We start from the raw sequence: 12,725 nt of genomic DNA, 5'->3' as shown, positions 1-12,725 counted from the left end.
CTAAAGTGATCTGTTATTGGGTTTCCAATGGTGTATCCCTGAGTCCAATTAAAAGAAGATCAAATGGATTCAAATGTAATGTACAAAAGTTAAAACCATAAGGTGCAAGTCACTGGAATCATATAATTAGATTACATACTTAATATTCATTTTTGGCTCTTTCCCTGTATCATTACTGCAACCAAAAAATAAGGAGAAATGAATTTCAATTGGACGATTAGGCACGTATTAGACATATATATATAGTCTTTTGGAATCCTAAAGGAAAAATGAAAGCATGGGCTCAGATGGAGCCTATCCTGAACCATCATGACTTTCTTTTCATCTCCATTTACATGTATTATTAGTTCTCCAAGAGTTGAATTGATTAGTCAATCTTAAACTCTGTCTGGGTGTTCAAAACAAAAGAAAACTGAACTTAAGAAATGCAAAATCTTAGGTTAAATAGTGTTTTTATATAACTAATGAAATATTCTTCTTTTCTCAGCCATATAGAGAAGTCATGATAAACATACCATTGGATATATTTTCCTGAACCACCATGGGATGATTATGCCTGACTACGAGTTACCACTGATGTAAAGTGATTTTTCTGAACTTGGGTGATTAATAAGCCACTGTGTCACAACACAAAAATTTATGAACTGTTGAATGACCATTTAACAGGGTTGGGCCTCCTGTAATTGATACAGAGGACCTTGGATGTTCCATTGATACCAAAGCCAATTCATTTCCAGTTGAATCCATGCCAAATTCTGCAGGCCAATATCCATACAAGTTGTACCTCCAAAAAAATCTGCACAAGGAGGATGCATAAATAGACTGACGACAGACAAATCAAAACAAAGAAACTAAACAAAATTTGATTATCTTTTTGAAACTTAAAGGAGAACTACCCAGCCAGAAGAACAAAGTATACTAACTTACATTGCTGCCACAATGTATTTATCTACAAAAAAAATAAAGAAAGGACATGTCTTTTCATTATAGAACTAGGACTCTGTTTCTATTCTACAAGATGCAAAGAAGAGGAGCTTTGTATACAAACATGACCTACTAAATCCCACCCCATAAAGCAAGATCTGACCAGATTTGATCCAAAATCTTCCAAATTTCCAACAATAACAGGACAAGCAAATTTTTTATTAATCCTTCAATTTAAAATCTAATTACAACGTTTTTACAAATAAACTTCATAAACATAAAAATAAGTAAACATTAAAAACATCCTTAAATTTTGTCTCTATTTTGGTAATACTATTTTAATAATCATATCTTGTTGAACCTATTTTATAAGAGATGTCATGTAGACAAGTTTTATAACTTGTCAAAATAGATCCAAACTGGCAAATGTTAAAAACTGGTCATCAAAACCTATTTTAATACATGATGTTAGATCATCATGTAGACTAGTCATACTCATTGCAGAACAGAGCCTTGTAGTGAATAGCTTTTAGAAGCACTAATCTCATCTTTATATATATTGTGAACAACAAAAGCAATTACATAACATGACATATTTTCAAATGCTACTGCAGAAGAATCAAAGTGGAATAACTTCACTTCTATCTGGTGTCCAAAATGTAGAACTATGAGAAGTTAAAGATTGAAAGACTTACAGATCAATCAATGACTTGAGACTAATAAGAACTAGTAGTCCTTTGTATATATGTCCAGGTGAAAGATCTTCTATATATATGTCCAGAAGGGATCTCAAGCTGTTGAACAAACTGAAACATGATTAGTGATGAAAGCATCCGTAGTCTGAAAACTAAAAGGCTTGGAATATGAAACTGAGATGCATCAACCTTATAAAATTTGCCAAACTTTTTCTTTTGCCCCCTTTTCAAGGCCAAAGTGTAGCATACACACTAGCATCGACATTACAATATAAACGTATTTCATATAATTTTATATTCTAAGATTGAAAAATGTTGGGAAAATCTCTTGAGAATAGGTTGGATGAGAACAGAAAAATGGAATGAAGAAAGCCAAATATCACCAGTGTTTCAAGATAGGAGAAAGCCAATTTTACATTCATGATGGGAGAAATGGACAACAAACAGTCCCTAAAAAGTTATGAAAATTTCAGGAAGGAAGAGGGCTAGAAAAATCACCCAGAGAAACGTGTGCTAGCTGGTTATTGGAAGGGAGAAACATATACTAATATCACTGGTGTTTTTCTCTAAATCTCCCCACAATTTTGGCCTGTGTGACATTAGTAAATGAAACACAATTTTTGAACACCAAAGAAAATTTCAATTACCCTTTTAGTGTTATTTAGTATTTACCCACCAATTTGGTTTTGTACCTAAAGATTACGATGTAGAATATTCAAACCCACTTCGCACCAATGGTCTTACCATCAGGAAGAGGCCCCTGTTTTCCCTTTTGGGTGAGAGTGGCTCAAGTCTAACCTATGAAATGGGGGAAAATTGTGAACAATAGAGACTAAACTGATCAGAATTGGGCTTTGAATTACCACTGACCTTTCCTACCAATGATATCCAATCACCACTCACCAAATTAAGCCACTTCATATTGAGGCATGGAGCAAAGCCTGATGTCACTAAGTGATTACAACATTTTTTATTTTTTTTTCACACCCAAATGTCCATGTTCTTCCAGAAAAATATCCTTACCATTTTAGGTGATGTGATTAGGAAGTGGACATTAATAAAAGATCTCACCACTGCAGATCTTGTAACATGATAGAGATATGCTATTACTAGACATGAAAAATACTCTTTTTGTTCACTGATTTATACTGGAACCTTACACCAACTAAAGCTAGTTGATGTTGATTATTGGATTTGAGTGAATAAAAGAACATTTTATTCTTTTTTGTAAATGATATTAGATATTTTTTTTTTAAAACTACTTTATTTTCTTCTAATTTAATTGTTTTAAATTCTATACAATTTTTTATTCATGGACATAGACTCAAATAAATCACCCCGCATCTAACCCCAAATACTGAAATCTCCCATAGTTTTGGTCTCAAGGAAGCATACTGCAATAAAAAATCTCTCCATCAAAAATTCCCCCCAATTGGCATGCAACTCAAGTAGCCCAAGGCAATCTGAAACTTCACCAATTACCCAAACAACATACAAATCACCTGTAGTTCTACTAGGGACAAGTGATGATGGATGGCATCATTTAATTTCTCTCCATAAAAAATTTCTCATTCTGAAGATCTAATAAACATTATCTTACCAGGTACGAATTATATTTGTCTTGTCTTAGAAAGAAGGAATGATGAGAAATCCATCAAAAGAAAACCCAAAGGAAATCAAACCAAAAAAGATATGGGATCCCAACATAATCATAGACTGTGGAGAAATAAAACCAAAAGATGGAGAAGAATACCCTAGAAAAAAAAAAACCCTAAGAATTGAAACCATATGGTGAATCAGAAAAATAAAGTAAAATAAAATGACATGTTTTGGTGAATCAGAAAACTAAAAGTCATTTGGTTGAAAGAATAATGAGTGAATCAAAAAAATACCAAGACTCTTCATCCACACTCCAATTATCTTCATTATTGACCACTGAGAAATAAAACCAAAAAAGTTTTGGTGACTTTCAGTCAGTGAAAAGAAGGTTGTACTGCTCATTGTTAGAAGAAAGGAAAGGGAAAGGCACGTTTACCTGCAAAATTTCTTTTCGTCTGAATACTGCTCATTGTTAGAGGAAGGGAATGGGAATGGCATCAACACCGTGAATGGGTTTGCAGTGGGGTGAGCGGGAGGCACTGGTCTATATATAGTGATGTTATTGTAGCGGTGAAGGCCCGCCACTGGTGCATATATGGCAGCAGCTACAGGGGATCTTATACGGTAGCAACCACTTTTCTTCCATGGCAAATGTGGCTCAAATTCTTCTTCAAATCCAGGACTTGAAGGAAATATCTAGATTGAGAAATGACAGAATCCGTCTCAGGGGAGTCCTTGAATCAATGTGGAGAGTAAACAAAGTTAGACGAATGAGAAGGGTAAAACTGCCATTACATTAATATGACAAGGATAAAGCTGTAATTTTAAATAAGTTATTTTAAAAAATATATATATTAACAAAAGAATTGCATTATAATTGAATATGCATCTAAACAAGCAAATTATTTATAACTCTATGTTATACAATTTATTTGAGTTTATTCTAAATAATTAAGATATTAAAAAACAATACAGGAACTTTTTTTCAAATAAAATCATGAAAATCTTAAAAAAACTTAAGTAATTTATCTAATTATTGAAAAAAGGATACACCATCAATTTAAATTTTAATGAGAGATGTAAAATTTTAACAATCAATTAAATTCTAAAGTTTGGGCTCAGGGAGTCCTTGAAAAAGTTAAAAATAAATAAATAAATAACATTTTGAAATGATTCATAAAAATTATTAAATGATTTATAACAATTAAAAAAAATTATCATAAAATATATTTTTATTTTTATGATGGTTAAATATAAATTAAGAAAGTTTTGTTGATGTACCTGTTGGTTGGTGTTTGAGTTTAAAGCTTGAGATGGGTATTGGGTTCTCTCGATCTTTTATGGTGTGGTTCCTCCGCTTGGTTATATTCTGCGTCATCACGGCTTCTCTTCATAGCTTTTGTTGTTGATATGTTGTCACCAAAATTCTCAAGAAGATTCAACAACATAGGTTGTCTTCACCATCTTGGGTGCCAAGAAAATCTACCGACGAGATATGGTTCTATTGATCATCTTGAGAGTATATAAGATGAACCCCACAACTTTTGATTCTGGCCCAACCATATTCATCAGATGAAGCCTCAAGGTGCATATATTGATTGGAGTGGAACTCGTCCCTAATAGCAATCTTAGGATAGTACACTAGCAACACTTGATCTGATTCACTATCATTAATCTCGAGAATTTCTATTAGATCGTCAACATAGAATCCAAATCCAAATTTCAAATATAAAGAAATTTCTTTTGATTGATGATGAAGACAGAAAAATCCAAATCCAAGGAAGTGGTTATCTTCATACCAATTCATAGGAAGCTCTATTCTTATTTGGCTTCCCATTTCCTGATGCAGTACCCACCTTGGAATTCCATTACCTCCTAGATTAATACTTCTCCATTTCAAAGGAGGCTGCACAGTTAAAAGTAACATTTCCAGAGGTGGGTCAGCTTAACAAACAAAGTAAATTAGAACTATTAATTGCAGAGAAAATAGGAAATTAAAATAAATATCAATTAATTCACAAGTACTTGTAATTAAAAGAGAAAAAAAAAGTTTAAACAAAAATTGTACCTTAACTGTCTTGAACCATTTGAGGAGAAAAGACCAAAGAAGAGTAGATGGATTTGATAGAGTTCCAAAGATCGGGCAATCATGTGCATTTATTTCTCTTAGACTAGATGGAACCTCTAGAATTTCTTCAAGCATCTTGCAATGACTGATATTAAGGCGTCTTAGATTACATAGTTGAGTAATAGCAGTAGGTATGTGACGCATATTGTTTTGACTTAGATCTAATACTTCTAGCAAGGATAAGCACCATAAATCACTTGAGGCTACTCCATCCATCATATTCTGAGTTTCTAATACACCAAGATTTATTAAATTTTCCATGTCCCCTGTGACTAGGTTTGGACAGTCATTGAGATTGAGTTTTCTAAGCAATTTCAGCCAACCAATGCTGCCTGGAAGACTCCTCAAGTTTTTGCAGTGGCTCAAATGCAAATAAATAAGATGATTTAAATATCCAATTGATGACGGAAGCTCTTTTATACACGTTCCACTTAAATCAAGCGACTTTAAGCATTCCATATCCTCCATGATTTCCGGAAAAGTCTCCAAGTTTGAACAACCAGAGAGATTAAGTTTTTCAAGGTATTTCAACCTACAAATGCTGCTCGGAAGACTCCTCAAGTTTTCACACTTCACTAACTGCAAATTAGCAAGATGTTTTAGAAACTCAATTGATGATGGAAGCTCTTTTATACACGTTCCACTTAAATCAAGCAACTTTAAGCATTCCATATCCTCCATGATTTTCGGAAAAGTCTCCAAGTTTGAACAACCAGAGAGATTAAGTTTTTCAAGGTATTTCAACCTACAAATGCTGCTCGGAAGACTCCTCAAGTTTTCACACTCCACTAACTGCAAATTAGCGAGATGTTTTAGAAACTCAATTGATGATGGAAGCTCTTTTATACAAGTTCCACTTAAATCAAGCAACTTTAAGCATTCCATATCCTCCATGATTTCCGGAAAAGTCTCCAAGTTTGAACAACCAAAGAGATTAAGTTTTTCAAGGTATTTCAACCTACAAATGCTGCTCGGAAGACTCCTCAAGTTTTCACACTTCACTAACAACAAATAAGCGAGATGTTTTAGAAACTCAATTGATGATGGAAGCTTTTTTATACACGTTCCACTTAAAACAAGCAACTTTAAGCATTCCATATCCTCCATGATTTCCAAAAAAGTCTCCAAGTTTGAACAATGAAGGAGATTAAGTTGTTCAAGGTATTTCAACCTACAAATGCTGCTCGGAAGACTCTTCAAGTTTTCACAATTCTCTAACTGCAAATAAGCGAGATGTTTTAGAAACTCAATTGATGATGGAAGCTCTTTTATACACGTTCCACTTAAATCAAGTGACTTTAAGCATTCCATATCCTCCATGATTTCCGGAAAAGTCTCCAAGTTTGAACAATTAGAGAGATTAAGTTGTTTAAGGTATTTCAACCTACAAATGCTGCTCGGAAGACTCTTCAAGTTTTCACAATTCTCTAACTGCAAATAAGCGAGATGTTTTAGAAACTCAATTGATGATGGAAGCTCTTTTATACACGTTCCACTTAAATCAAGTGACTTTAAGCATTTCATATCCTCCATGATTTCCGAAAAAGTCTCCAAGTTTGAACAACCAGAGAGATTAAGTTGTTCAAGGTGTTTCAACCTACAAATGCTGCTCGGAAGACTCTTCAAGTTTTCACACTTCACTAACTGCAAATAAGCGAGATGTTTTAGAAACTCAATTGATGATGGAAGCTCTTTTATACACGTTCCACTTAAATCAAGCGACTTTAAGCATTCCATATCCTCCATGATTTCCGGAAAAGTCTCCAAGTTTGAACAATCAGAGAGATTAAGTTGTTCAAGGTGTTTCAACCTACAAATGCTGCTCGGAAGACTCTTCAAGTTTTCACACTTCACTAACCGCAAATAAGCGAGATGTTTTAGAAACTCAATTGATGATGGAAGCTCTTTTATACACGTTCCACTTAAATCAAGCGACTTTAAGCATTCCATATCCTTCATGTTTTCCAGAAAAGTCTTCAAGTTTGAACAACCAGAGAGATTAAGTTTTTCAAGGTATTTCAACCTACAAATGCTGCTCGGAAGACTCCTTAAGTTTTTGCATTCACGAATAGATAGCAACTGAAGTGAGGTGAGATGACAGATTGAGGAGGGTAATTCTTCAATAGCAGTACCATCTATATAAAGACTTTTAAGAGAGACCAAGTTTTGAATTGTACTTGGCAAGATCCTAATCTTTTGGCACCCTCTCAAATTCAACAAAGTAAGCTTCTTCAAGAAACCAATAGATGAGTCAACATTATCCAAACTTCTACAACCTTCAACATCTAGTTGCTCCAGATTTGACATATTTGAGAAGTGTGGGATTTCATTCAGCTGCCGAGATTTTGATAAATTCAAGATCTTCAACTCTTCAAGATACTGCAACAAAAGAAATTAATTATTTTATTTTAGCAAATAAATTCTCATGAACTTCAAAATTAATCTAGACATAATATAACTAAGTTTAATACTACCTTTTTCCCTTGCCAAAGGTGTTCTATATTGCTATGCTGCAAGTTGAGTTCAATGAGGTTCTCTCCATCAAAATTTGAAGGCAAGGATTTCAAAGAGTATCCTTCCCAATGAAGATATCTTAAATAATCTGAAGGAAATTGAAAGTCTTCAGGAAGGAGGAGCTTTTGACACCGTTTTCCCGTATAATTACGAAAACCCCAACTCCAATAAATTTTTAATAATCTAAGTCTCTCCATCCTTTTGAAAGCTTCAGTAGTAAATGAGATCTCTCTTGATGTACACATGTCTAGAAATATCGCTTCAACTGCTTTCGTTCCCTAAAAATTAAAAGTATATGAAGATAAATAAAGCATGAAACATATAAAACCTTTGAAAAACTTTAAAGATATATAATTCCTTAAACAAAAATAATGACACTATATATAAAGTAAGTTAATGCATTTGATCCATACCATTTCTTTTTTCAATACAAGGGAAATATCCTTGGGGTCCCACAATCTGCTCCATTCCCCAGGCTCTTTAGGATGTTCATGTCGAACAATTTCTCTACCCATTTCTTCTACCAAATCATGCATCCTTATGGTATTACCAAAAAGAGTTATGAGGCACTTGTCACTAAGAACTCTTATTACAATCTTTCCATGCTCTACTAGTCTTGTTACATCATTTTCATTCCATCCCTTGAAGAAGCACGCAATGTCAAGGAATGTTTCTTGCTCTTTCTTGTCCAATCCATCAAAGCTTATCTTAAGTACATTTTGGACTTCTATGTTGGGATTTTCCTTTAGTTTTTGTAATGCACTTTCCCAATCAAGCACACTTTTATTAAAAAGAAAGGAACCCAAAACTTCAAGAGCTAATGGTAGGCCTTTCACATAATTTACTACATGATCTGAGAGGTTTACATAGTCAATTTTAGGAATGTTTTGTTTAAAGGCATGTTGACAGAAAAGTTGAATAGACTCCTTGTAACTTAGTGCCTCAACTTTATATGATGCATTGACACCAAGCACATTTAGACAATGTTGATCTCTAGAGGTTATGATGATTCTACTTCTAGGACCAAACCAACCATGCCCTTCAGGTAAGAATTCTAATTGCTTCAAATTGTCTACATCATCAAGAATAAGAAGAACCTTTTTAGAGTTAAACCTCTTTCTTATCACATCAATCCCTTCATGAACATTACTTATTTCTAGATTTTTTCCCTTCACAACACCATTAAGAAGTTCTTTCTGTAATTGAAGTAGACTTGATTGGTCTTTGGATCTTTCTCTAACATTTTCAAGAAAGATTCTACTCTCAAATTGATGTGAGATATTATTATATACAACTTTGGCAATTGTGGTCTTGCCAATTCCACCAAGCCCATAAATCCCAATCATGCGAACATCATTTGACTCAATTTTTATTAATGATTTCAATTCTTCCAAATGAAAATCCATTCCAACTATGTTCTTGCTAACATGTAGTAAGAGCTTGGAGTTCAATTCTTTGAGGATGACATCACTGATTTCCTTGATAAGTCTTGTCTCATATCTGTCGATTACAAAGTATATATGGTTAGTTAAAATAAGTTTTAAAAAATAACAAATGTGAAGTAAATTGGCAATACTTAGTATTCTCCACTATGATTGAACTAGTGGCTAATCAAATGTGAACCCCTACCCCCCACCAAAAAAAAAGGAAAAAAAATCACCCAATTTACTAATTTAAGTACTTTTTCAGTTAGTGAAGTGTAATGCTAATTGAAAAAAAAAAAGGCCAAAAGGGGAAACAAAACTTTCCCTACTTGAGGAGGAGGAAGGGGTGTAATTTTCTTTCTATACTATTTTCTATGTTATTCAAATATAAGGAAATCAATTTTTTTTTTCTCTTAGCCATAGTAAAAAGTTAGGCTTTTCGGGTTTTTATGAAAATTTGTTAATAATTTCATTCATTATGACAGATTATTTTTTTAAAAAAAAAAAATTAAAAAAAATTAGTATGATATCTAACAAATGGGTAGCTAGAAAACCAATATATTAATTCCATGCTAATACAATAGGAATATGAAAGTATTATGCTTATCAGAAGAAGGAGATCAACAAGAGAAACTAATTGTGACTTTCGTTTGGAGTAATAGATTATTTTTAAGATCATAAAATAAAATTAAGATCACAAAGAAGAGGGGGAAAAAAAGCATTATCAATGTGAGGAAATGCTGAGTTGAATAGAATTTTCAATTAAAGTGAGCATGAATTTCATGGGCTTAACATGCATGGAATAACACTTCAAATTTTTTGTGGAAGTTGTTACGATGGTTCTAATGATTTTTGTTTTTCAACTATTTGTCTCCATATATATAAGAGAAGAAAGAGAGTAGCAATTCAAAAGTAAATATTCCTTGGAGAAAAATTGGAATAAGGTATAATGAGATGAAATATTTGAAAAAATTATAATTAATTTTTCACCTTTTTAGTTGGAAAAGATTAAAATATATTTCGTTTTATAGAAAAAGATTAATTACTATTATTTTTTATAAAGACTAAAATAACTTTATTTGAACTTTTCATAATTTTCAAAGAAATAATTAATGTAATATAATGTATGTCATTTCAATTTCAAAAATTATAAAAAAAGAAAAAATAATCTAATATTTTCTCATTTCATTTGTAATAAAAAAAATATAATAAAATTATTTTAAATTTATATATATATTTTTAAATTATTTATATGTTCTTTATAAAGTTAATAAAGTTATAAAGACTGAAAATTTTTTTTTCATCGGTAATTTTTCTATTTTTTTATTATTAAAGTTGGTTTGGGCATATTAATACTTTAGTATTTTTTCAATTCTACTTTATTTTTATATTTTATTATTAACAAAATAAAATTTTTAGCATAACTATTTTTTAATTTACTTTTATTCTTATTCAACTATTTTATTATTATAATAAGTGTCAATCTAATATTAAATACTTAATCCTTAAGTGATCTATTCCCAATAAAAATTAAATCCTATTAGCTTTCAAAGAAAATTAAAAAAAGAAAAACAATTCATCCATGTCATCACCAAAAACAACGTTATCAAAATTATCAAAATAAAAAACAACATTATCATCAAATAAAGTTAAGATTCATTGGAAACCAAATAAAAAATAGCAGTTTTAATATCTAATTATCAATTAAATTCAAAAAATAAAATATATTTTAATATTTTTAGATTGAAAAATAAATAAAAAAGCTATATTTACCTCGCCCCAATATTTTCTTTTTCTAATACTACATTTTGTTACAAGAAAGTATCATGATTTCTTGTATTTGACTTACTAAAAAAAATTCCAAAAAAAACTAACATAATTAAAATTAGTTAAAAACATATACAATTTCATATTATTTAATATTAATATAAAATAGAAAAAACAATTGAGATGAGAGGAAATTATAGTTACTGATATTTTTGTAGATCATATCCAGCTAGATTGCCAACTTTTGCCAAGGCACTTCTCCACTTTTGAATCTTCTCCCTTTTCTCCTCATCTGCTTCCTTTTCGTGATCAACAAATGCCTTTTCATAACTCCCTCTTTGCTTCCGCACATGGGATGGATCCACATGATAGAAAATTGGTAGAATCCGTCGCCCCTCCGTTGCCCCACACTCACTGATCTTCACGAGTTCATCTAGACACCACCTAGAGGCAGCATAGTTTTCCGAAAAAATGATAACAAAAATCTTTGATTCTTCAATAGCTTCCAGCAGCTCAGATGCAATTACTCCTCCTCTCGCCAGTTCTTCATCATCTCTAAAGGTGCGAATTCCACTGGAAATCAAAGCCTCATAAAGATGATCTGTGAAACCATAGCGGGTGTCTTCTCCTCTGAAACTCAAGAAGACTTCATAAGTGAATTGATGGGTTGATTTAGAAGAAGAAGAAGAAGGAGGATAAGAGATGATCTGGGTGTTTGTGGAAGTCATGGTTGTTTTCTTCTCCTCTTTCTGTGTCACAACTAGAAGAGATTTCGAAGCTTGATTTCTCTTCAGGCTAGGAGACAGGGGTACCTTAGCATTTAAGCTATTACTTGAGAAAAGTTCGGGGAGGTGAATAGGGAAGAAGGTAGGAGGAAGGTGGGCTGAAATTTCAGGGGAGAAATGGTAGCATGAGAGTCGAGAGATAAAAGATCTGATCTCTGGATGATTTGGTCCTGGCAGGCGAGAATTAATCAAATATAATCAAAATTAATTTAAAAAAATTAATTATTATTAATTAAATGAGCTGGAATGAGAGTGATATTTTCTTTTTGGCATATAACAACCATGATGTTGCTAATGTCTTGAAAACAATCTCATTACGGCCAAAGTACTCCAAAAGTTTGGTCAACGTTACGGCCAAGTAACGAAATATATTTTAGTTATCAAATTGCTTGAATCTAAAAAATAAAGGTAAAATAAAAGTAAATAAATAAAACATTAAATTCCAACACAACTTTTCGTTGTACCAAACATGGAAATATTCATTTCTATTCGAGGAGAAATAGGAATGAAAAAAAAATATTCATTATCATTCTCATTCTCTCTTCCTATGTACTAAATATGACCTCACATGTGTGTTAATTCCATTTTCTTATATTTTTTTTATTTATTCCTTTCATTATTTTTTAATTTTTCCAATAAAGGTATGAGATTAATTTTTAATCTCATTTGTTTAATTAATGACAATTTGTTAAACCCGAATGATTAAAGTTTAATAAGGATATCATTCTATATTTCATAATATATGCATCAATTGCATAATTAATGACAATTTTAATTATTTGGTTTTTCTCCCAAACTATGTTTGGTACCAAAAAATACCATGGGAGGAAAATATCTTTCAAAAATGATTTTCTTATGTTTGTTTTGTCATAAAAATTATCCAAAAAAG

The 12,725-nt window shown here is 31.9% G+C and overlaps 2 protein-coding genes across 2 annotated transcripts; both read right to left on the bottom strand.

Annotated features, from left to right (window-relative positions):
- Positions 1–605: 605 nt before the first annotated feature.
- On the bottom strand, positions 606–3,735 carry LOC117910138. Its single transcript, XM_034824195.1, has 4 exons — positions 3,655–3,735; positions 3,512–3,554; positions 1,620–1,718; positions 606–796 (listed from the first exon to the last, which is right to left on the bottom strand). Exons 1-4 carry the CDS (start codon positions 3,686–3,688, stop codon positions 607–609), a joined length of 366 nt encoding a protein of 121 aa, XP_034680086.1. The 5' UTR covers positions 3,689–3,735; the 3' UTR covers position 606.
- A 182-nt stretch (positions 3,736–3,917) lies between these two features.
- Positions 3,918–11,889, bottom strand: LOC117910137 (disease resistance protein RPV1-like). The gene is made up of 6 exons (XM_034824194.1): positions 11,256–11,889; positions 8,274–9,360; positions 7,821–8,138; positions 5,287–7,725; positions 4,500–5,124; positions 3,918–3,952 (listed from the first exon to the last, which is right to left on the bottom strand). The coding sequence occupies exons 1-5, from the start codon at positions 11,777–11,779 to the stop codon at positions 4,720–4,722; spliced, it is 4,773 nt and encodes a 1,590-aa protein (XP_034680085.1). The 5' UTR covers positions 11,780–11,889; the 3' UTR covers positions 3,918–3,952; positions 4,500–4,719.
- Between the last annotated feature and the right edge of the window lie 836 nt (positions 11,890–12,725).

This window comes from Vitis riparia, unplaced genomic scaffold (genome assembly GCF_004353265.1).
Source record: "Vitis riparia cultivar Riparia Gloire de Montpellier isolate 1030 unplaced genomic scaffold, EGFV_Vit.rip_1.0 scaffold618_pilon_pilon, whole genome shotgun sequence".
Classification (NCBI taxonomy): Eukaryota; Viridiplantae; Streptophyta; class Magnoliopsida; order Vitales; family Vitaceae; genus Vitis; species Vitis riparia.
The sequence above is the reverse complement of the archived record's forward strand: the minus strand, read 5'-3'. Positions and strand labels throughout refer to the sequence as shown.